The 24608-nt window shown below is 57.9% G+C and overlaps 3 protein-coding genes across 3 annotated transcripts; all 3 read right to left on the bottom strand.

The window, feature by feature from the left end:
- Positions 1-2122: 2122 nt before the first annotated feature.
- On the bottom strand, positions 2123-3490 carry LOC136786966 (nascent polypeptide-associated complex subunit alpha, muscle-specific form-like). Its single transcript, XM_066983313.1, has one exon. It carries the CDS (start codon positions 3488-3490, stop codon positions 2123-2125), a length of 1368 nt encoding a protein of 455 aa, XP_066839414.1.
- A 6890-nt stretch (positions 3491-10380) lies between these two features.
- On the bottom strand, positions 10381-11748 carry LOC136786965 (nascent polypeptide-associated complex subunit alpha, muscle-specific form-like). Its single transcript, XM_066983312.1, has one exon. The coding sequence runs from the start codon at positions 11746-11748 to the stop codon at positions 10381-10383; it is 1368 nt and encodes a 455-aa protein (XP_066839413.1).
- A 6899-nt stretch (positions 11749-18647) lies between these two features.
- On the bottom strand, positions 18648-20015 carry LOC136786964 (nascent polypeptide-associated complex subunit alpha, muscle-specific form-like). The gene has a single exon (XM_066983311.1). It carries the CDS (start codon positions 20013-20015, stop codon positions 18648-18650), a length of 1368 nt encoding a protein of 455 aa, XP_066839412.1.
- Positions 20016-24608: the final 4593 nt, after the last annotated feature.

The following is a 24608-nucleotide window of genomic DNA, read 5'->3' as shown; positions in this document are numbered from 1 at the left end:
TGGAACCTGTGAGAAGTTAGGGGATTGTACTAGCATGGAAATGTAGTGATAAAAGATTGTATCAAGCGTGGCGTGGAAAATCTTTCCATGTGCTGGCTTTGTGGGAAACCACCTGGTACCCAGACTCGCGCAGTTCTGAAAGAAAACTGTGTCTCGACCTGGTGTCTGGATTGGCTTCTTGCGCATCGGGTAACAAATCCAAACTTTTCTCGGACAACTTGGCGAGCTGTAAATCTCTGGCACTGCCAGCATCGGGGCACACCTTTCTAAAACCTTTTAGCAGCGCCGTAGGATACCACATTTGTTCAGGGCTGAATTCCAAAGCCATCGGAGGTGGCAATCGTGATAAAACCCGGCCCACATCCCCCCCCAGCCCTTGCCACCTGTAGCCATCCTGCCTCAGGGCTGATCGCTGGCTGGAATTTTTAACTCCTTGTCTAACCACAGAGGTTGTCATTCGGGGACAAATACTGGGTTAAGTTCACCGTCGGTGCAAGAGGAGCACGTGCTACCTGCAAGTGGGCAAAAGCATCAGCAAACATAGGCCAGCCCCCAGGGATCATAAACAACAAGAAAGGGATTAAGAAAAAGCACCTAAAAAGCACAGAAAAACAACACCAGAAAGGAAAAAATCAACATTGTGACCAGCAACTATCAATCTCAGAGAAAGCTTATAAGAAACACTCTTTTAAAACATTCCGGTCAGATGTGACGTTAGCTCAACCCTTTGTGCCCCAGCTTGGCTGCCAAAAAGTCTGTTGTGGTGTAACCCGGCAGGCCGCTCAGCACCACACATCTGTTCGCTCACGTCCCCCCATCCTGAGTGAACGTGCAGAGAATCGGAAGGAAAATAAAAGCTCATAGGCATTGATAAAGAGTTTAATAATAAAGGAATAGAAAATAATAATACAAATCATACAATACATTAAAAAGACAATCAATAAAATTTATTAATGTAAACAATTTTTTCCCAGCCTAATGCTCTCCTATCACCACCATGATCACAACATCACAAAATATCACAAAAAATCCACCATGATCACAATATCACAAAATCACCTAGCAATTTCCCATCATTTCACACTAATGAATCCCCATCACCGTCATGACTTCCCATCCCACTGATCATTTCCTATCCCAGCAACCTCCCATTGCTGATCCCAAGGCTCAGTTCCCAACTCCCATCCATCCATCCATCCATCCATCCATCCATCCATCCATCCATCCACCCATTTTCTCCCGTCCGTGCTGGCCATGCCCACATCCATTCACGGACTGAGCATGGGCAGCGGGAGCGGGCTGCATTAAATCCCCTCGGCATCCCACTGCCAGAACAACTGCAGGCAGAGGCGTTGCTGAGTGAACACCTACACTAGAGGAATTTAAGAAAAAAGGCAATAAAGCAGAGAAAGGACCAGAAAGGAAGAAATAAGCTTTCAATCCCTGCCATTTTGTGTCCCAACAAGCAGTTCCCATGCCCAAACTTGCCCATGCCAGGTATTGCCCATCCCAACAGCTTCCATCGCAACACTCCCAACACTCATTCGTGACCCCCCCATCTCCCATCCCCCCCCGTTGCCCATCCCTGACAGTGAGAAACACTGACTAGCTACAGCACTAAAGAAGGGTAAGGGCAAGCGAGAGGGGAAAGGGCTGAAGAGTGCGGCTCAAGCTGGAGCAGGTGCCTGCAGAGGTCTCTGTGCCTGCGTGCTGAGCTCAGCGCCACTGGGTGCTGCAGGGGCCGTCGAGGAGCGCAGGGTCACGGGTAGCCGGCATACTTGGCTATGGCCCCGTCTTTCTGCCGCTGCGCGAAGAATTGCACAGGGCCGATCTTCATCTGGTGGGCCGCCCGCTGCCGCTCCTCCTGGGCCAGCTGCTTCAGGCGCTCCCGCTCGGGACGCTGCTGCAGCGTGATGGGCACCGGCTCCTCCTGCTCCTCCAGCGGCGTGGGCGCCGCGTCACCGCCTGCCCAGGGCCCCACGCAGGGCACGTAGTCCACGCGGGGCCGTGCCAGGGGCTGCAGCATGCGCGGCTGTGTGGGCAGAGCCCCCCGCTGCGCTTGGCCCCCCGCGGCTGGCAGGCACAGCGCTCTGGGCGCCTGCTCTAGGGCAGCGTCCCCTGTTCACGCCGTGCTGCCTGGTGGTGCCGGCACCACCTTCTCTTTGCCGCCAGCTGGGGATTGGGGGGCAGCGGGCACAGCTGGCACTGTCTGCGCGGCGCTGGGCATCGTGCTGGGGCTGCTGGAGGTGGGCTGCGGCTGCACACAGGGCAGCTGGCGCCCTGGCCCCAGCGCCTTCGCCCTGGCCCCCAGCGGCTGCAAAGTCTCGCTGGGGGTCTTTGTGTCCCGGCGCTGGCGCTGCAGCGTCTTGGCCCTGACGCCTTGGGGACAGAGGCTGTCCTGGGGCCGCACGGCACCGGGCTCCGCGCTCGGAGTCTCCGGCAGCAGCCGCGCTCTGCGGGGAGGCGGCGACGCTGCTCCTTGCCCCCCAGCAGCCCCCGGGCTTCGGGCTCTCTTGCTGGGCGCCCGGCTGTTGTTGGTCGCTGGCTGCTGCCTGCCACTGCCGTCTTTCCTGCTGCTGCCACGGCGTCCTGGGGCCTTGGACATCCTGGCGTCCCTGGCACGGCGTCCCTGGCAAGGCGTCTCGGGGCCTTGGACACCCTGGCCCAGCAGCATCTTCCTGTCCTTGCCAGGGGGTTTCTCCGTTGCTGGCCTCTTGGGCTGGGAGCTCTCCGCTGTCCTGGGGGTGCTGGTGGGCGCGCGGCGCTTGGCCCCCCGCTTGGTGCCGGTGGACACAGGGGCAGCCAGGGGGCTCTTGAGGGGACCCAGGGGGCATGTGGGCAGGGGTGTCCTCTGCTCACTGAGGACTTGGGTGTCAGGGGACCTCTTGGGGGGACTCAGGGGGGGTTTGGGCAGGGGTCTACTAGGGGAACTGAGGACCTGGGTGTCAGGGGACCTCCTGGGGGGACTCAGGGGTGGACTGGGTAGGGGTCTACTAAGGGCACCGGGCAGGGGACTGGCTGCAGGGCTGAGCGGGGGGCTCAATGCCAGCACAATAGGGGACTGCACCAACAGCCCACCCCCAACCTTCTCGGGGTACACCCCAGGGGTTGAGGGTACCTCACCGAGGGCTCCTGTGGCTTCCAGTCCCTGCGTGCTCGGCTCCTCGATGTCCTCGGAGAGGTCGGGCAGCTGGGAGAGGAGGCGGCTGAGGGCAGGACTGCTGGGCGAATCGGGGAAGGCGTCCTGGGGCTCCACGGCCTCGAGCCAGCTGAACAGCTCCTCCGTGCCGGGGATGTCCAGGTCGGCCAGGAGCTGGTCCTGCAGGTGCTGCAGCAGCTGGCTGTCCCCTGCCAGCTCTGGAAAGGCCTCGGCAAAGGCATCAGGGCCCAGCTCGGGCAGCTGCGGGGGCTCCTCAGGCACCTGCGGGGCTGTCGCCGCTGAGGACGAAGCAAGAAAATCCCCCAAGACGGGCGATGTCAGCTTTCCCATGGCTCATGGGTGTGGGGCGACAACGGGGCGGCTGTGCCAGCGCCAAACTCACCGTCGGGCGTCGCCGTCTGGGTGCTGCGGGTCGATGGAGCCAGGAAAGGCTCGGGGGGAGTGGGGTCAGGCAGCGGGGGCCCCTGGTCCTCGCTGAGCCCCACGGCGTGGTCGCAGGGCTCCGGCAGCTGCCCCTGGCTGCTGGTCACGGTGCGGGGCGTGGGGAGCGCCTGCCCCCGGAGCCGAGGCCCCGGGACGAGGGGTGGCGGGGGCCTGCGGTGGGCGGGGGCCTGCAACAGGCAGGTGCCTGCGGGGTGCAGGGGCTCCCCGTGGAGCACGGCCCTGGGCCCCAGCCCCAGCGCATGGTGGGGCACCAGTGTCCCCGTCACCATGGGCTGTCCGCACTGGCAGACAGGGGCACAGGGAAGAGCGGTGTGGGGGAGCTGCCCCACGGGGGGGAGCTGCACCACCTGCAGGTTATGCCCCACGGGGGGGAGCTGCACCGGCTGCAGGATATGCCCCACAGGGGGGAGCTGCACCGGCTGCAGGTGGTGCCCCTCGGGTGGGAGGTGCACCGGCTGCAGGATATGCTCCTCGGGTGGGAGGTGCACCACCTGCAGGTTATGCCCCACGGGGGGGAGCTGCACCGGCTGCAGGATATGCCCCACAGGGGGGAGCTGCACCAGCTGCAGGTGGTGCCCCTCGGGTGGGAGGTGCCCCCCAGGTGGCAGCTGCGCCACGGGTGGGAGCTGCAGCACCTGCCCCTGGACCTCCGGCACCACGTGCCAGACGGTGGCCTGGGGCAGCGCGTAGGAGAGGGTGGGTACCTGGGGGGGCTGCAAGGGCACCGCCATCGCTCCGGGGAAGGAGGGCAGCAGCCAGGCAGCCACCGTTGGCGGCTCAGCTGGGACAACGAAGGGGGAGTTGGGCGTCTGCGGCACCGGCGGCAGCCGTCTGGGGAATCTCTCTGTGAGGAAAAAGGGCGCTGGGCTGAGCTCTCGGGCGCTGGGCTCGCCGGCAGGGCCGCAGCCCCGGGAGGAGCGGGAGCCCGCTGCTGTACCTGCCATGGTCGCTGGAGAGTGGGGCGGTTCGTTGGGGAACCCGGGCAACGGGGGCTCCGCCCCAACGGCTGACCAGCCCCTCACCGCCATCTTGGTGAGGACTGCAGTTTCTCTACCCAAGCAGGCTTCCCAGCGCCATCAGTTTCCATCCCCATGAGCCTTTCCCGTCCCAGTCCTCATTTGCCAGGCCCAGGGGGGTTTCGCACTCCAACACTTTCCCCTCCCAAGGATTTTCCATCCCAAGACTTTTCCATCCCAAGACTTTTCATCCTCCCGGCGATTTCCCATCCCGACAGTTTCACAGCCCAACAGATTCCCATGCAAACTATTTCCCATCAGCATGAAGCGTTTCTTAATCCCATGAGATCTCATCCCAAAGACTTCCCATCCCTTGCATTTCTTTTCCAACTATTTCCTACCGCAACGAATCGTACCCACCCCATTCAAGATTTCCCATCCCAATAATTTCCCATCCCAAGAGAGATTTCCCTACCCCAATGCTTTTCCTTTCCAATGATTTCCTCCCCAAGGAAGATTTCCCATCCCAATGCCTTTCCTTAAGGATGACTTCCTCCCCAAGGAAGGTATCTCATCCCAATGCTTTTCCTTCCCAAGGAAGCTTTCCCATCCCAAGGAAGATTTCCCATCTCTTTCATTTCCTAGCCCCATGGCTTTCCAGCCCAAGGAAGTCTTCCCATCCCAGCAATCATTTCTCATCCCACTCATCATTTCCCATCCCCACGATTTCCCATTTTCACCATCCAAAAGACAGCTTAGCCAGCCCACAGCTAGACAGAGATCCCAACAGGGATTTGCACGATTCTGGTAGATGCAAGGGCATGGACACTTGGCGTGCTAACGATTGCACTTTATTCCAGAGCAACACAGATCAGCGGTACCAAGAGCGCTATGATGAATCTGGCGAAGATGTAGATAGATGGTTCTTGCAGGTATTACCAGGAAATAAACAGGTGTCTGCACTTCTCTCTAGCTACCTTAGTAAAAGATCGGAAGGGTAGAGCACTAATTAACAGTAGCATTATAAGAGGCACTACTGTGGCAGTGAAAATACCAGCAGGACATCGGCGTCTCCCATTGCACCATGCAGACCTCCATGCCTTGAGTGCCACCAGCAGTACTCCATGCGAGCTGGACGCTCAGGGCACTTATGGCCACCCACCTTTGTGAGGTCAAAGGCTGACAGTGACTCTCTGCTGACCTCACACGGCTCTCGGGCACCCCGATGGCAGCACTGACGGCGCTAAGCTGACTGCCATGAGCAAAGGCTGACATGAAATGGCTGCTGCGCAACGCCAGGAGCAATGTCTGCCGGGCCGGGGGTTCGGATGGGAGCTCGGCCTTCGGCCTGGGAACTGCGCCTGGGAGCCAGGGACGTCCTCGATGTGCAGCTGGACACCTGGGCCTGAGAAAGCAAGGTTTCTTGAAAGAAAATTGGAAACATCGTCACCTAGTGGCTGTCTCAGGGGGACGGATCGAAACGCACAGCATCTCTTGGTTACCTGAAGTGCTGGTGTCCTACGCCCTCGTATGTCTCAATGACATAAAAAGGGACAGATTTTTACCCCAAATGCAGCTCCTTTCTGTGGGAAGCTTCCCGTGCTGCGCATCCTCCTCTCTTTCTAGTATGTGGCTTCGACTTTAGGCGTGTTGTTTTTTCTCCTTGTGAGAAACAAAGTTGTGTTTTTGCAATAGAAGGTGTTTTTGCAGTGGAAAAATCCACTAACCTTGCATATGCAAAAGTGGCATTGTGTGGCATAGCAGTGGGGAATCCGTTAAGCAGATAAGGGGAAGGTCCCACTGTCCCAAAATAACGAGGATAGCTAAGAAAAACAGGATGAGCAGTGCGAGATCAGTAAAAGCAAAGATCACGGGCCCTCTAGTCACAAGAGAAGAAGGAAAAAATAAAAGGTTAAGGAGAAATTAACGGTTGGTCAAATAAAATTGTACGTATATGGTATAGTAGTGCGTCGAGTAGGCTGTGAACCCGTAGTACTCAGCCAATGAAGAAACGGGAGAAATCAGGTGTCGGGTAATAGGGAATACACGGTTATGATAAACTTTTACTGCGCGCTCCTGCTTGCAGGACGCCCGCCATTGCAATCGCGAATAAAAAAGCTCCACAGAAGATCCTGTCTGAAGAAAATTATTGAGATTTTTCTCAGGGTTTAGGGGCTCGTCCCGGATCTTGTTGCCTACCAGAGAGTTCTTGCTACCACAGACAGGAAGGTGCACCCTCTGATTTCAGCGGTCCCGTCGGGGGTGGTGGCTTGTCTCGGGATGGCTGACAAAGGACTGAGACTGTTCATCTGAAGACAGGCTCTGAGAAGAACTGGGGAGAAAGGAGGCCAATACAGACAGACCACAGAGCACAGCCCAGACACAGCCCAGCCAGAGCACGTACACAGCACAGAGAGCACAGACACAGCCCAGACAGAGCCCAGACACAGCACGGACACAGCACAGACACAGCCCGGACACAGCCCAGACACAGCACAGGCACAGCACAGACGGAGCACAGACAGAGTAGAGAGAGCACACACACAGCACAGAGCCCAGACACAGCACGGACAGAGCCCAGACACGGCCCAGACACAGCCCAGACACAGCACAGACACAGCACGGACACAGCACGGACAGAGCACAGAGAGCACAGGCCCAGCACAGAGCACAGACACAGCACAGACACAGCCCGGACACCGGAGCCGTTATCCCAGCATGGCAGCAGCAAGGTGACAATGTGCTCGCCTGGAGGACAGCTGAAATCTTTCCGCATGTCTCACAGCTCACCCAGAGATCGGGATCACCTGGTTACTGCTGCTTTTAGATGGTGGTCTTCAGCCTGCTGTTCCCTAGGACGGCCCTCCACTGGGGTAGTCTGCTTCGCCTTCCTATTGCTCCTTCCCCTTCTCAGTAGGACTTTCTTCCCTTACTAAACGAGATGACTTGTGCATCCATTCTTTCATCTTGCGTGTATCGGTGACTGGGAATGCCACAGGGCAGTCCCCGGAGCCAGCTGTAGGGTCCGTCAGAGGGTTGGAGTGGCTGCAGGGCCTGTCAGCGGGGCTGGAGAGGCCGCAGGGCCCGTCAAAGGGGTTGGAGTGGCTGCGGGTAACATCCCAGGGCTCGGAAGGGCCTCAGAGCCCATCCCAGGGCTTGGAGGGCCTTCAGGGTGCGTCACAGGCTTGCATCAGATCAAGACGCATTTTCATAGACCCACACAATTTCTCTTGAAGGTGCTGAATTGTACTGAATAGTCTTCAAAACACATAGAGCAGACCCAGCAAACAAGCCGCTGGTGCTAGGAACTGGGTTTTGTTTTTGTTTGTTTGTTTGTTTTTCGTTAACTTTGTTTCATGAGAACAGATACCAAATGGGTATTTTCAGGCAAGGGCAAAGATGACCCTGGAGTTGAAGCTATCTAAAGGATGAATAACTAGGAATCTATTTACTCGAGAAGACCCTTTTGTAAGGAAAAATCCTACACACGTGCACTGGAGTTTGATACTAATCCATTTGTTGGAAACCACTGGAAAACAATGGAAAGCTATTCTAATACGAAGTACGCTCATTCTAATGCAAAAAATCACACCCCTAGAGTGAGAGACCCCAGCCCAAGAGGAGACCCTTCCCCTCTGAGGATGCGCAGAATCATTTTGTCATGTCAGCCGTAGGCTAATTCTGGAACCTGTGAGAAGTTAGGGGATTGTACTAGCATGGAAATGTAGTGATAAAAGATTGTATCAAGCGTGGCGTGGAAAATCTTTCCATGTGCTGGCTTTGTGGGAAACCACCTGGTACCCAGACTCGCGCAGTTCTGAAAGAAAACTGTGTCTCGACCTGGTGTCTGGATTGGCTTCTTGCGCATCGGGTAACAAATCCAAACTTTTCTCGGACAACTTGGCGAGCTGTAAATCTCTGGCACTGCCAGCATCGGGGCACACCTTTCTAAAACCTTTTAGCAGCGCCGTAGGATACCACATTTGTTCAGGGCTGAATTCCAAAGCCATCGGAGGTGGCAATCGTGATAAAACCCGGCCCACATCCCCCCCCAGCCCTTGCCACCTGTAGCCATCCTGCCTCAGGGCTGATCGCTGGCTGGAATTTTTAACTCCTTGTCTAACCACAGAGGTTGTCATTCGGGGACAAATACTGGGTTAAGTTCACCGTCGGTGCAAGAGGAGCACGTGCTACCTGCAAGTGGGCAAAAGCATCAGCAAACATAGGCCAGCCCCCAGGGATCATAAACAACAAGAAAGGGATTAAGAAAAAGCACCTAAAAAGCACAGAAAAACAACACCAGAAAGGAAAAAATCAACATTGTGACCAGCAACTATCAATCTCAGAGAAAGCTTATAAGAAACACTCTTTTAAAACATTCCGGTCAGATGTGACGTTAGCTCAACCCTTTGTGCCCCAGCTTGGCTGCCAAAAAGTCTGTTGTGGTGTAACCCGGCAGGCCGCTCAGCACCACACATCTGTTCGCTCACGTCCCCCCATCCTGAGTGAACGTGCAGAGAATCGGAAGGAAAATAAAAGCTCATAGGCATTGATAAAGAGTTTAATAATAAAGGAATAGAAAATAATAATACAAATCATACAATACATTAAAAAGACAATCAATAAAATTTATTAATGTAAACAATTTTTTCCCAGCCTAATGCTCTCCTATCACCACCATGATCACAACATCACAAAATATCACAAAAAATCCACCATGATCACAATATCACAAAATCACCTAGCAATTTCCCATCATTTCACACTAATGAATCCCCATCACCGTCATGACTTCCCATCCCACTGATCATTTCCTATCCCAGCAACCTCCCATTGCTGATCCCAAGGCTCAGTTCCCAACTCCCATCCATCCATCCATCCATCCATCCATCCATCCATCCATCCATCCATCCATCCATCCATCCACCCATTTTCTCCCGTCCGTGCTGGCCATGCCCACATCCATTCACGGACTGAGCATGGGCAGCGGGAGCGGGCTGCATTAAATCCCCTCGGCATCCCACTGCCAGAACAACTGCAGGCAGAGGCGTTGCTGAGTGAACACCTACACTAGAGGAATTTAAGAAAAAAGGCTATAAAGCAGAGAAAGGACCAGAAAGGAAGAAATAAGCTTTCAATCCCTGCCATTTTGTGTCCCAACAAGCAGTTCCCATGCCCAAACTTGCCCATGCCAGGTATTGCCCATCCCAACAGCTTCCATCGCAACACTCCCAACACTCATTCGTGACCCCCCCATCTCCCATCCCCCCCCGTTGCCCATCCCTGACAGTGAGAAACACTGACTAGCTACAGCACTAAAGAAGGGTAAGGGCAAGCGAGAGGGGAAAGGGCTGAAGAGTGCGGCTCAAGCTGGAGCAGGTGCCTGCAGAGGTCTCTGTGCCTGCGTGCTGAGCTCAGCGCCACTGGGTGCTGCAGGGGCCGTCGAGGAGCGCAGGGTCACGGGTAGCCGGCATACTTGGCTATGGCCCCGTCTTTCTGCCGCTGCGCGAAGAATTGCACAGGGCCGATCTTCATCTGGTGGGCCGCCCGCTGCCGCTCCTCCTGGGCCAGCTGCTTCAGGCGCTCCCGCTCGGGACGCTGCTGCAGCGTGATGGGCACCGGCTCCTCCTGCTCCTCCAGCGGCGTGGGCGCCGCGTCACCGCCTGCCCAGGGCCCCACGCAGGGCACGTAGTCCACGCGGGGCCGTGCCAGGGGCTGCAGCATGCGCGGCTGTGTGGGCAGAGCCCCCCGCTGCGCTTGGCCCCCCGCGGCTGGCAGGCACAGCGCTCTGGGCGCCTGCTCTAGGGCAGCGTCCCCTGTTCACGCCGTGCTGCCTGGTGGTGCCGGCACCACCTTCTCTTTGCCGCCAGCTGGGGATTGGGGGGCAGCGGGCACAGCTGGCACTGTCTGCGCGGCGCTGGGCATCGTGCTGGGGCTGCTGGAGGTGGGCTGCGGCTGCACGCAGGGCAGCTGGCGCCCTGGCCCCAGCGCCTTCGCCCTGGCCCCCAGCGGCTGCAAAGTCTCGCTGGGGGTCTTTGTGTCCCGGCGCTGGCGCTGCAGCGTCTTGCCCCTGACGCCTTGGGGACAGAGGCTGTCCTGGGGCCGCACGGCACCGGGCTCCGCGCTCGGAGTCTCCGGCAGCAGCCGCGCTCTGCGGGGAGGCGGCGACGCTGCTCCTTGCCCCCCAGCAGCCCCCGGGCTTCGGGCTCTCTTGCTGGGCGCCCGGCTGTTGTTGGTCGCTGGCTGCTGCCTGCCGCTGCCGTCTTTCCTGCTGCTGCCACGGCGTCCTGGGGCCTTGGACATCCTGGCGTCCCTGGCACGGCGTCCCTGGCAAGGCGTCTCGGGGCCTTGGACACCCTGGCCCAGCAGCATCTTCCTGTCCTTGCCAGGGGGTTTCTCCGTTGCTGGCCTCTTGGGCTGGGAGCTCTCCGCTGTCCTGGGGGTGCTGGTGGGCGCGCGGCGCTTGGCCCCCCGCTTGGTGCCGGTGGACACAGGGGCAGCCAGGGGGCTCTTGAGGGGACCCAGGGGGCATGTGGGCAGGGGTGTCCTCTGCTCACTGAGGACTTGGGTGTCAGGGGACCTCTTGGGGGGACTCAGGGGGGGTTTGGGCAGGGGTCTACTAGGGGAACTGAGGACCTGGGTGTCAGGGGACCTCCTGGGGGGACTCAGGGGTGGACTGGGTAGGGGTCTACTAAGGGCACCGGGCAGGGGACTGGCTGCAGGGCTGAGCGGGGGGCTCAATGCCAGCACAATAGGGGACTGCACCAACAGCCCACCCCCAACCTTCTCGGGGTACACCCCAGGGGTTGAGGGTACCTCACCGAGGGCTCCTGTGGCTTCCAGTCCCTGCGTGCTCGGCTCCTCGATGTCCTCGGAGAGGTCGGGCAGCTGGGAGAGGAGGCGGCTGAGGGCAGGACTGCTGGGCGAATCGGGGAAGGCGTCCTGGGGCTCCACGGCCTCGAGCCAGCTGAACAGCTCCTCCGTGCCGGGGATGTCCAGGTCGGCCAGGAGCTGGTCCTGCAGGTGCTGCAGCAGCTGGCTGTCCCCTGCCAGCTCTGGAAAGGCCTCGGCAAAGGCATCAGGGCCCAGCTCGGGCAGCTGCGGGGGCTCCTCAGGCACCTGCGGGGCTGTCGCCGCTGAGGACGAAGCAAGAAAATCCCCCAAGACGGGCGATGTCAGCTTTCCCATGGCTCATGGGTGTGGGGCGACAACGGGGCGGCTGTGCCAGCGCCAAACTCACCGTCGGGCGTCGCCGTCTGGGTGCTGCGGGTCGATGGAGCCAGGAAAGGCTCGGGGGGAGTGGGGTCAGGCAGCGGGGGCCCCTGGTCCTCGCTGAGCCCCACGGCGTGGTCGCAGGGCTCCGGCAGCTGCCCCTGGCTGCTGGTCACGGTGCGGGGCGTGGGGAGCGCCTGCCCCCGGAGCCGAGGCCCCGGGACGAGGGGTGGCGGGGGCCTGCGGTGGGCGGGGGCCTGCAACAGGCAGGTGCCTGCGGGGTGCAGGGGCTCCCCGTGGAGCACGGCCCTGGGCCCCAGCCCCAGCGCATGGTGGGGCACCAGTGTCCCCGTCACCATGGGCTGTCCGCACTGGCAGACAGGGGCACAGGGAAGAGCGGTGTGGGGGAGCTGCCCCACGGGGGGGAGCTGCACCACCTGCAGGTTATGCCCCACGGGGGGGAGCTGCACCGGCTGCAGGATATGCCCCACAGGGGGGAGCTGCACCGGCTGCAGGTGGTGCCCCTCGGGTGGGAGGTGCACCGGCTGCAGGATATGCTCCTCGGGTGGGAGGTGCACCACCTGCAGGTTATGCCCCACGGGGGGGAGCTGCACCGGCTGCAGGATATGCCCCACAGGGGGGAGCTGCACCAGCTGCAGGTGGTGCCCCTCGGGTGGGAGGTGCCCCCCAGGTGGCAGCTGCGCCACGGGTGGGAGCTGCAGCACCTGCCCCTGGACCTCCGGCACCACGTGCCAGACGGTGGCCTGGGGCAGCGCGTAGGAGAGGGTGGGTACCTGGGGGGGCTGCAAGGGCACCGCCATCGCTCCGGGGAGGGAGGGCAGCAGCCAGGCAGCCACCGTTGGCGGCTCAGCTGGGACAACGAAGGGGGAGTTGGGCGTCTGCGGCACCGGCGGCAGCCGTCTGGGGAATCTCTCTGTGAGGAAAAAGGGCGCTGGGCTGAGCTCTCGGGCGCTGGGCTCGCCGGCAGGGCCGCAGCCCCGGGAGGAGCGGGAGCCCGCTGCTGTACCTGCCATGGTCGCTGGAGAGTGGGGCGGTTCGTTGGGGAACCCGGGCAACGGGGGCTCCGCCCCAACGGCTGACCAGCCCCTCACCGCCATCTTGGTGAGGACTGCAGTTTCTCTACCCAAGCAGGCTTCCCAGCGCCATCAGTTTCCATCCCCATGAGCCTTTCCCGTCCCAGTCCTCATTTGCCAGGCCCAGGGGGGTTTCGCACTCCAACACTTTCCCCTCCCAAGGATTTTCCATCCCAAGACTTTTCCATCCCAAGACTTTTCATCCTCCCGGCGATTTCCCATCCCGACAGTTTCACAGCCCAACAGATTCCCATGCAAACTATTTCCCATCAGCACGAAGCGTTTCTTAATCCCATGAGATCTCATCCCAAAGACTTCCCATCCCTTGCATTTCTTTTCCAACTATTTCCTACCGCAACGAATCGTACCCACCCCATTCAAGATTTCCCATCCCAATAATTTCCCATCCCAAGAGAGATTTCCCTACCCCAATGCTTTTCCTTTCCAATGATTTCCTCCCCAAGGAAGATTTCCCATCCCAATGCCTTTCCTTAAGGATGACTTCCTCCCCAAGGAAGGTATCTCATCCCAATGCTTTTCCTTCCCAAGGAAGCTTTCCCATCCCAAGGAAGATTTCCCATCTCTTTCATTTCCTAGCCCCATGGCTTTCCAGCCCAAGGAAGTCTTCCCATCCCAGCAATCATTTCTCATCCCACTCATCATTTCCCATCCCCACGATTTCCCATTTTCACCATCCAAAAGACAGCTTAGCCAGCCCACAGCTAGACAGAGATCACAACAGGGATTTGCACGATTCTGGTAGATGCAAGGGCATGGACACTTGGCGTGCTAACGATTGCACTTTATTCCAGAGCAACACAGATCAGCGGTACCAAGAGCGCTATGATGAATCTGGCGAAGATGTAGATAGATGGTTCTTGCAGGTATTACCAGGAAATAAACAGGTGTCTGCACTTCTCTCTAGCTACCTTAGTAAAAGATCGGAAGGGTAGAGCACTAATTAACAGTAGCATTATAAGAGGCACTACTGTGGCAGTGAAAATACCAGCAGGACATCGGCGTCTCCCATTGCACCATGCAGACCTCCATGCCTTGAGTGCCACCAGCAGTACTCCATGCGAGCTGGACGCTCAGGGCACTTATGGCCACCCACCTTTGTGAGGTCAAAGGCTGACAGTGACTCTCTGCTGACCTCACACGGCTCTCGGGCACCCCGATGGCAGCACTGACGGCGCTAAGCTGACTGCCATGAGCAAAGGCTGACATGAAATGGCTGCTGCGCAACGCCAGGAGCAATGTCTGCCGGGCCGGGGGTTCGGATGGGAGCTCGGCCTTCGGCCTGGGAACTGCGCCTGGGAGCCAGGGACGTCCTCGATGTGCAGCTGGACACCTGGGCCTGAGAAAGCAAGGTTTCTTGAAAGAAAATTGGAAACATCGTCACCTAGTGGCTGTCTCAGGGGGACGGATCGAAACGCACAGCATCTCTTGGTTACCTGAAGTGCTGGTGTCCTACGCCCTCGTATGTCTCAATGACATAAAAAGGGACAGATTTTTACCCCAAATGCAGCTCCTTTCTGTGGGAAGCTTCCCGTGCTGCGCATCCTCCTCTCTTTCTAGTATGTGGCTTCGACTTTAGGCGTGTTGTTTTTTCTCCTTGTGAGAAACAAAGTTGTGTTTTTGCAATAGAAGGTGTTTTTGCAGTGGAAAAATCCACTAACCTTGCATATGCAAAAGTGGCATTGTGTGGCATAGCAGTGGGGAATCCGTTAAGCAGATAAGGGGAAGGTCCCACTGTCCCAAAATAACGAGGATAGCTAAGAAAAACAGGATGAGCAGTGCGAGATCAGTAAAAGCAAAGATCACGGGCCCTCTAGTCACAAGAGAAGAAGGAAAAAATAAAAGGTTAAGGAGAAATTAACGGTTGGTCAAATAAAATTGTACGTATATGGTATAGTAGTGCGTCGAGTAGGCTGTGAACCCGTAGTACTCAGCCAATGAAGAAACGGGAGAAATCAGGTGTCGGGTAATAGGGAATACACGGTTATGATAAACTTTTACTGCGCGCTCCTGCTTGCAGGATGCCCGCCATTGCAATCGCGAATAAAAAAGCTCCACAGAAGATCCTGTCTGAAGAAAATTATTGAGATTTTTCTCAGGGTTTAGGGGCTCGTCCCGGATCTTGTTGCCTACCAGAGAGTTCTTGCTACCACAGACAGGAAGGTGCACCCTCTGATTTCAGCGGTCCCGTCGGGGGTGGTGGCTTGTCTCGGGATGGCTGACAAAGGACTGAGACTGTTCATCTGAAGACAGGCTCTGAGAAGAAGTGGGGAGAAAGGAGGCCAATACAGACAGACCACAGAGCACAGCCCAGACACAGCCCAGCCAGAGCACGTACACAGCACAGAGAGCACAGACACAGCCCGGACACAGCACAGACACAGCCCAGCCAGAGCCCAGACACAGCACGGACAGAGCCCAGCCAGAGCCCAGACACAGCACAGAGCCCAGACACAGCACGGACAGAGCCCAGACACGGCCCAGACACAGCCCAGACACAGCACGGACAGAGCACGGACAGAGCACAGACAGAGCACGGACAGAGCCCAGACACAGCCCAGACACAGCCCGGACACAGCACGGACAGAGCACAGAGAGCACAGGCCCAGCACAGAGCACAGGCCCAGCACAGACACAGCCCGGACACCGGAGCCGTTATCCCAGCATGGCAGCAGCAAGGTGACAATGTGCTCGCCTGGAGGACAGCTGAAATCTTTCCGCATGTCTCACAGCTCACCCAGAGATCGGGATCACCTGGTTACTGCTGCTTTTAGATGGTGGTCTTCAGCCTGCTGTTCCCTAGGACGGCCCTCCACTGGGGTAGTCTGCTTCGCCTTCCTATTGCTCCTTCCCCTTCTCAGTAGGACTCTCTTCCCTTACTAAACGAGATGACTTGTGCATCCATTCTTTCATCTTGTGTGTATCGGTGCCTGGGAATGCCACAGGGCAGTCCCCGGAGCCAGCTGTAGGGTCCGTCAGAGGGTTGGAGTGGCTGCAGGGCCTGTCAGCGGGGCTGGAGAGGCCGCAGGGCCCGTCAAAGGGGTTGGAGTGGCTGCGGGTAACATCCCAGGGCTCGGAAGGGCCTCAGAGCCCATCCCAGGGCTTGGAGGGCCTTCAGGGTGCGTCACAGGCTTGCATCAGATCAAGACGCATTTTCATAGACCCACACAATTTCTCTTGAAGGTGCTGAATTGTACTGAATAGTCTTCAAAACACATAGAGCAGACCCAGCAAACAAGCCGCTGGTGCTAGGAACTGGGTTTTGTTTTTGTTTGTTTGTTTGTTTTTCGTTAACTTTGTTTCATGAGAACAGATACCAAATGGGTATTTTCAGGCAAGGGCAAAGATGACCCTGGAGTTGAAGCTATCTAAAGGATGAATAACTAGGAATCTATTTACTCGAGAAGACCCTTTTGTAAGGAAAAATCCTACACACGTGCACTGGAGTTTGATACTAATCCATTTGTTGGAAACCACTGGAAAACAATGGAAAGCTATTCTAATACGAAGTACGCTCATTCTAATACAAAAAAACACACCCCTAGAGTGAGAGACCCCAGCCCAAGAGGAGACCCTTCCCCTCTGAGGATGCGCAGAATCATTTTGTCATGTCAGCCGTAGGCTAATTCTGGAACCTGTGAGAAGTTAGGGGATTGTACTAGCATGGAAATGTAGTGATAAAAGATTGTATCAAGCGTGGCGTGGAAAATCTTTCCATGTGCTGGCTTTGTGGGAAACCACCTGGTACCCAGACTCGCGCAGTTCTGAAAGAAAACTGTGTCTCGACCTGGTGTCTGGATTGGCTTCTTGCGCATCGGGTAACAAATCCAAACTTTTCTCGGACAACTTGGCGAGCTGTAAATCTCTGGCACTGCCAGCATCGGGGCACACCTTTCTAAAACCTTTTAGCAGCGCCGTAGGATACCACATTTGTTCAGGGCTGAATTCCAAAGCCATCGGAGGTGGCAATCGTGATAAAACCCGGCCCACATCCCCCCCCAGCCCTTGCCACCTGTAGCCATCCTGCCTCAGGGCTGATCGCTGGCTGGAATTTTTAACTCCTTGTCTAACCACAGAGGTTGTCATTCGGGGACAAATACTGGGTTAAGTTCACCGTCGGTGCAAGAGGAGCACGTGCTACCTGCAAGTGGGCAAAAGCATCAGCAAACATAGGCCAGCCCCCAGGGATCATAAACAACAAGAAAGGGATTAAGAAAAAGCACCTAAAAAGCACAGAAAAACAACACCAGAAAGGAAAAAATCAACATTGTGACCAGCAACTATCAATCTCAGAGAAAGCTTATAAGAAACACTCTTTTAAAACATTCCGGTCAGATGTGACGTTAGCTCAACCCTTTGTGCCCCAGCTTGGCTGCCAAAAAGTCTGTTGTGGTGTAACCCGGCAGGCCGCTCAGCACCACACATCTGTTCGCTCACGTCCCCCCATCCTGAGTGAACGTGCAGAGAATCGGAAGGAAAATAAAAGCTCATAGGCATTGATAAAGAGTTTAATAATAAAGGAATAGAAAATAATAATACAAATCATACAATACATTAAAAAGACAATCAATAAAATTTATTAATGTAAACAATTTTTTCCCAGCCTAATGCTCTCCTATCACCACCATGATCACAACATCACAAAATATCACAAAAAATCCACCATGATCACAATATCACAAAATCACCTAGCAATTTCCCATCATTTCACACTAATGAATCCCCATCACCGTCATGACTTCCCATCCCACTGATCATTTCCTATCCCAGCAACCTCCCATTGCTGATCCCAAGGCTCAGTTCCCAACTCCCATCCATCCATCCATCCATCCATCCATCCATCCATCCATCCATCCATCCATCCATCCACCCATTTTCTCCCGTCCGTGCTGGCCATGCCCACATCCATTCACGGACTGAGCATGGGCAGCGGGAGCGGGCTGCATTAAATCCCCTCGGCATCCCACTGCCAGAACAACTGCAGGCAGAGGCGTTGCTGAGTGAACACCTACACTAGAGGAATTTAAGAAAAAAGGCTATAAAGCAGAGAAAGGACCAGAAAGGAAGAAATAAGCTTTCAATCCCTGCCATTTTGTGTCCCAACAAGCAGTTCCCATGCCCAAACTTGCCCATGCCAGGTATTGCCCATCCCAACAGCTTCCATCGCAACACTCCCAACACTCATTCGTGACCCCCCCATCTCCCATCCCCCCCCGTTGCCCATCCCTGACAGTGAGAAACACTGACTAGCTACAGCACTAAAGAAGGGTAAGGGCAAGCGAGAGGGGAAAGGGCTGAAGAGTGCGGCTCAAGCTGGAGCAGGTGCCTGCAGAGGTCTCTGTGCCTGCGTGCTGAGCTCAGCGCCACTGGGTGCTGCAGGGGCCGTCGAGGAGCGCAGGGTCACGGGTAGCCGGCATACTTGGCTATGGCCCCGTCTTTCTGCCGCTGCGCGAAGAATTGCACAGGGCCGATCTTCATCTGGTGGGCCGCCCGCTGCCGCTCCTCCTGGGCCAGCTGCTTCAGGCGCTCCCGCTCGGGACGCTGCTGCAGCGTGATGGGCACCGGCTCCTCCTGCTCCTCCAGCGGCGTGGGCGCCGCGTCACCGCCTGCCCAGGGCCCCACGCAGGGCACGTAGTCCACGCGGGGCCGTGCCAGGGGCTGCAGCATGCGCGGCTGTGTGGGCAGAGCCCCCCGCTGCGCTTGGCCCCCCGCGGCTGGCAGGCACAGCGCTCTGGGCGCCTGCTCTAGGGCAGCGTCCCCTGTTCACGCCGTGCTGCCTGGTGGTGCCGGCACCACCTTCTCTTTGCCGCCAGCTGGGGATTGGGGGGCAGCGGGCACAGCTGGCACTGTCTGCGCGGCGCTGGGCATCGTGCTGGGGCTGCTGGAGGTGGGCTGCGGCTGCACGCAGGGCAGCTGGCGCCCTGGCCCCAGCGCCTTCGCCCTGGCCCCCAGCGGCTGCAAAGTCTCGCTGGGGGTCTTTGTGTCCCGGCGCTGGCGCTGCAGCGTCTTGCCCCTGACGCCTTGGGGACAGAGGCTGTCCTGGGGCCGCACGGCACCGGGCTCCGCGCTCGGAGTCTCCGGCAGCAGCCGCGCTCTGCGGGGAGGCGGCGACGCTGCTCCTTGCCCCCCAGCAGCCCCCGGGCTTCGGGCTCTCTTGCTGGGCGCCCGGCTGTTGTTGGTCGCTGGCTGCTGCCTGCCGCTGCCGTCTTTCCTGCTGCTGCCACGGCGTCCTGGGGCCTTGGACATCCTGGCGTCCCTGGCACGGCGTCCCTGGCAAGGCGTCTCGGGGCCTTGGACACCCTGGCCCAGCAGCATCTTCCTGTCCTTGCCAGGGGGTTTCTCCGTTGCTGGCCTCTTGGGCTGGGAGCTCTCCGCTGTCCTGGGGGTGCTGGTGGGCGCGCGGCGCTTGGCCCCCCGCTTGGTGCCGGTGGACACAGGGGCAGCCAGGGGGCTCTTGAGGGGACCCAGGGGGCATGTGGGCAGGGGTGTCCTCTGCTCACTGAGGACTTGGGTGTCAGGGGACCTCTTGGGGGGACTCAGGGGGGGTTTGGGCAGGGGTCTACTAGGGGAACTGAGGACCTGGGTGTCAGGGGACCTCCTGGGGGGACTCAGGGGTGGACTGGGTAGGGGTCTACTAAGGGCACCGGGCAGGGGACTGGCTGCAGGGCTGAGCGGGGGGCTCAATGCCAGCACAATAGGGGACTGCACCAACAGCCCACCCCCAACCTTCTCGGGGTACACCCCAGGGGTTGAGGGTACCTCACCGAGGGCTCCTGTGGCTTCCAGTCCCTGCGTGCTCGGCTCCTCGATGTCCTCGGAGAGGTCGGGCAGCTGGGAGAGGAGGCGGCTGAGGGCAGGACTGCTGGGCGAATCGGGGAAGGCGTCCTGGGGCTCCACGGCCTCGAGCCAGCTGAACAGCTCCTCCGTGCCGGGGATGTCCAGGTCGGCCAGGAGCTGGTCCTGCAGGTGCTGCAGCAGCTGGCTGTCCCCTGCCAGCTCTGGAAAGGCCTCGGCAAAGGCATCAGGGCCCAGCTCGGGCAGCTGCGGGGGCTCCTCAGGCACCTGCGGGGCTGTCGCCGCTGAGGACGAAGCAAGAAAATCCCCCAAGACGGGCGATGTCAGCTTTCCCATGGCTCATGGGTGTGGGGCGACAACGGGGCGGCTGTGCCAGCGCCAAACTCACCGTCGGGCGTCGCCGTCTGGGTGCTGCGGGTCGATGGAGCCAGGAAAGGCTCGGGGGGAGTGGGGTCAGGCAGCGGGGGCCCCTGGTCCTCGCTGAGCCCCACGGCGTGGTCGCAGGGCTCCGGCAGCTGCCCCTGGCTGCTGGTCACGGTGCGGGGCGTGGGGAGCGCCTGCCCCCGGAGCCGAGGCCCCGGGACGAGGGGTGGCGGGGGCCTGCGGTGGGCGGGGGCCTGCAACAGGCAGGTGCCTGCGGGGTGCAGGGGCTCCCCGTGGAGCACGGCCCTGGGCCCCAGCCCCAGCGCATGGTGGGGCACCAGTGTCCCCGTCACCATGGGCTGTCCGCACTGGCAGACAGGGGCACAGGGAAGAGCGGTGTGGGGGAGCTGCCCCACGGGGGGGAGCTGCACCACCTGCAGGTTATGCCCCACGGGGGGGAGCTGCACCGGCTGCAGGATATGCCCCACAGGGGGGAGCTGCACCGGCTGCAGGTGGTGCCCCTCGGGTGGGAGGTGCACCGGCTGCAGGATATGCTCCTCGGGTGGGAGGTGCACCACCTGCAGGTTATGCCCCACGGGGGGGAGCTGCACCGGCTGCAGGATATGCCCCACAGGGGGGAGCTGCACCAGCTGCAGGTGGTGCCCCTCGGGTGGGAGGTGCCCCCCAGGTGGCAGCTGCGCCACGGGTGGGAGCTGCAGCACCTGCCCCTGGACCTCCGGCACCACGTGCCAGACGGTGGCCTGGGGCAGCGCGTAGGAGAGGGTGGGTACCTGGGGGGGCTGCAAGGGCACCGCCATCGCTCCGGGGAAGGAGGGCAGCAGCCAGGCAGCCACCGTTGGCGGCTCAGCTGGGACAACGAAGGGGGAGTTGGGCGTCTGCGGCACCGGCGGCAGCCGTCTGGGGAATCTCTCTGTGAGGAAAAAGGGCGCTGGGCTGAGCTCTCGGGCGCTGGGCTCGCCGGCAGGGCCGCAGCCCCGGGAGGAGCGGGAGCCCGCTGCTGTACCTGCCATGGTCGCTGGAGAGTGGGGCGGTTCGTTGGGGAACCCGGGCAACGGGGGCTCCGCCCCAACGGCTGACCAGCCCCTCACCGCCATCTTGGTGAGGACTGCAGTTTCTCTACCCAAGCAGGCTTCCCAGCGCCATCAGTTTCCATCCCCATGAGCCTTTCCCGTCCCAGTCCTCATTTGCCAGGCCCAGGGGGGTTTCGCACTCCAACACTTTCCCCTCCCAAGGATTTTCCATCCCAAGACTTTTCCATCCCAAGACTTTTCATCCTCCCGGCGATTTCCCATCCCGACAGTTTCACAGCCCAACAGATTCCCATGCAAACTATTTCCCATCAGCACGAAGCGTTTCTTAATCCCATGAGATCTCATCCCAAAGACTTCCCATCCCTTGCATTTCTTTTCCAACTATTTCCTACCGCAACGAATCGTACCCACCCCATTCAAGATTTCCCATCCCAATAATTTCCCATCCCAAGAGAGATTTCCCTACCCCAATGCTTTTCCTTTCCAATGATTTCCTCCCCAAGGAAGATTTCCCATCCCAATGCCTTTCCTTAAGGATGCCTTCCTCCCCAAGGAAGGTATCTCATCCCAATGCTTTTCCTTCCCAAGGAAGCTTTCCCATCCCAAGGAAGATTTCCCATCTCTTTCATTTCCTAGCCCCATGGCTTTCCAGCCCAAGGAAGTCTTCCCATCCCAGCAATCATTTCTCATCCCACTCATCATTTCCCATCCCCACGATTTCCCATTTTCACCATCCAAAAGACAGCTTAGCCAGCCCACAGCTAGAGAGAGATCACAACAGGGATTTGTACGATTCTGGTAGATTCAAGGGCATGGACACTTGGCGTGCTAACGATTGCACTTTATTCCAGGGCAACACAGATCACCGGTACCAAGAGCGCTATGATGAATCTGGCGAAGATGTAGATAGATGGTTCTTGCAGGTATTACCAGGAAATAAACAGGTGTCTGCACTTCTCTCTAGCTACCTTAGTAAAAGATCGGAAGGGTAGAGCACTAATTAACAGTAGCATTATAAGAGGCACTACTGTGGCAGTGAAAATACCAGCAGGACATCGGCGTCTCCCATTGCACCATGCAGACCTCCATGCCTTGAGTGCCACCAGCAGTACTCCATGCGAGCTGGACGCTCAGGGCACTTATGGCCACCCACCTTTGTGAGGTCAAAGGCTGACAGTGACTCTCTGCTGACCTCACACGGCTCTCGGGCACCCCGATGGCAGCACTGACGGCGCTAAGCTGACTGCCATGAGCAAAGGCTGACATGAAATGGCTGCTGCGCAACGCCAGGAGCAATGTCTGCCGGGCCGGGGGTTCGGATGGGAGCTCGGCCTTCGGCCTGGGAACTGCGCCTGGGAGCCAGGGACGTCCTCGATGTGCAGCTGGACACCTGGGCCTGAGAAAGCAAGGTTTCTTGAAAGAAAATTGGAAACATCGTCACCTAGTGGCTGTCTCAGGGGGACGGATCGAAACGCACAGCATCTCCTGGTTACCTGAAGTGCTGGTGTCCTACGCCCTCGTATGTCTCAATGACATAAAAAGGGACAGATTTTTACCCCAAATGCAGCTCCTTTCTGTGGGAAGCTTCCCGTGCTGCGCATCCTCCTCTCTTTCTAGTATGTGGCTTCGACTTTAGGCGTGTTGTTTTTTCTCCTTGTGAGAAACAAAGTTGTGTTTTTGCAATAGAAGGTGTTCTTGCAGTGGAAAAATCCACTAACCTTGCATATGCAAAAGTGGCATTGTGTGGCATAGCAGTGGGGAATCCGTTAAGCAGATAAGGGGAAGGTCCCACTGTCCCAAAATAACGAGGATAGCTAAGAAAAACAGGATGAGCAGTGCGAGATCAGTAAAAGCAAAGATCACGGGCCCTCTAGTCACAAGAGAAGAAGGAAAAAATAAAAGGTTAAGGAGAAATTAACGGTTGGTCAAATAAAATTGTACGTATATGGTATAGTAGTGCGTCGAGTAGGCTGTGAACCCGTAGTACTCAGCCAATGAAGAAACAGGGGAGAAATCAGGTGTCGGGTAATAGGGAATACACGGTTATGATAAACTTTTACTGCGCGCTCCTGCTTGCAGGATGCCCGCCATTGCAATCGCGAATAAAAAAGCTCCACAGAAGATCCTGTCTGAAGAAAATTATTGAGATTTTTCTCAGGGTTTAGGGGCTCGTCCCGGATCTTGTTGCCTACCAGAGAGTTCTTGCTACCACAGACAGGAAGGTGCACCCTCTGATTTCAGCGGTCCCGTCGGGGGTGGTGGCTTGTCTCGGGATGGCTGACAAAGGACTGAGACTGTTCATCTGAAGACAGGCTCTGAGAAGAACTGGGGAGAAAGGAGGCCAATACAGACAGACCACAGAGCACAGCCCAGACACAGCCCAGCCAGAGCACGTACACAGCACAGAGAGCACAGACACAGCCCGGACACAGCACAGACACAGCCCAGCCAGAGCCCAGACACAGCACGGACAGAGCCCAGCCAGAGCCCAGACACAGCACAGAGCCCAGACACAGCACGGACAGAGCCCAGACACGGCCCAGACACAGCCCAGACACAGCACGGACAGAGCACGGACAGAGCACAGACAGAGCACGGACAGAGCCCAGACACAGCCCAGACACAGCCCGGACACAGCACGGACAGAGCACAGAGAGCACAGGCCCAGCACAGAGCACAGGCCCAGCACAGACACAGCCCGGACACCGGAGCCGTTATCCCAGCATGGCAGCAGCAAGGTGACAATGTGCTCGCCTGGAGGACAGCTGAAATCTTTCCGCATGTCTCACAGCTCACCCAGAGATCGGGATCACCTGGTTACTGCTGCTTTTAGATGGTGGTCTTCAGCCTGCTGTTCCCTAGGACGGCCCTCCACTGGGGTAGTCTGCTTCGCCTTCCTATTGCTCCTTCCCCTTCTCAGTAGGACTCTCTTCCCTTACTAAACGAGATGACTTGTGCATCCATTCTTTCATCTTGTGTGTATCGGTGACTGGGAATGCCACAGGGCAGTCCCCGGAGCCAGCTGTAGGGTCCGTCAGAGGGTTGGAGTGGCTGCAGGGCCTGTCAGCGGGGCTGGAGAGGCCGCAGGGCCCGTCAAAGGGGTTGGAGTGGCTGCGGGTAACATCCCAGGGCTCGGAAGGGCCTCAGAGCCCATCCCAGGGCTTGGAGGGCCTTCAGGGTGCGTCACAGGCTTGCATCAGATCAAGACGCATTTTCATAGACCCACACAATTTCTCTTGAAGGTGCTGAATTGTACTGAATAGTCTTCAAAACACATAGAGCAGACCCAGCAAACAAGCCGCTGGTGCTAGGAACTGGGTTTTGTTTTTGTTTGTTTGTTTGTTTTTCGTTAACTTTGTTTCATGAGAACAGATACCAAATGGGTATTTTCAGGCAAGGGCAAAGATGACCCTGGAGTTGGAGCTATCTAAAGGATGAATAACTAGGAATCTATTTACTCGAGAAGACCCTTTTGTAAGGAAAAATCCTACACACGTGCACTGGAGTTTGATAC

Source organism: Anser cygnoides, chromosome 26, assembly GCF_040182565.1.
Source record: "Anser cygnoides isolate HZ-2024a breed goose chromosome 26, Taihu_goose_T2T_genome, whole genome shotgun sequence".
NCBI lineage: Eukaryota > Metazoa > Chordata > Aves > Anseriformes > Anatidae > Anser > Anser cygnoides.
The sequence above is the reverse complement of the archived record's forward strand: the minus strand, read 5'-3'. Positions and strand labels throughout refer to the sequence as shown.

Coding starts and splice junctions, on each gene's coding strand:
- LOC136786966 (XM_066983313.1), bottom strand. CDS start 3,490: ATGGGAAAGCTGACATCGCCCGTCTTGGGGGATTTTCTTGCTTCGTCC.
- LOC136786965 (XM_066983312.1), bottom strand. CDS start 11,748: ATGGGAAAGCTGACATCGCCCGTCTTGGGGGATTTTCTTGCTTCGTCC.
- LOC136786964 (XM_066983311.1), bottom strand. CDS start 20,015: ATGGGAAAGCTGACATCGCCCGTCTTGGGGGATTTTCTTGCTTCGTCC.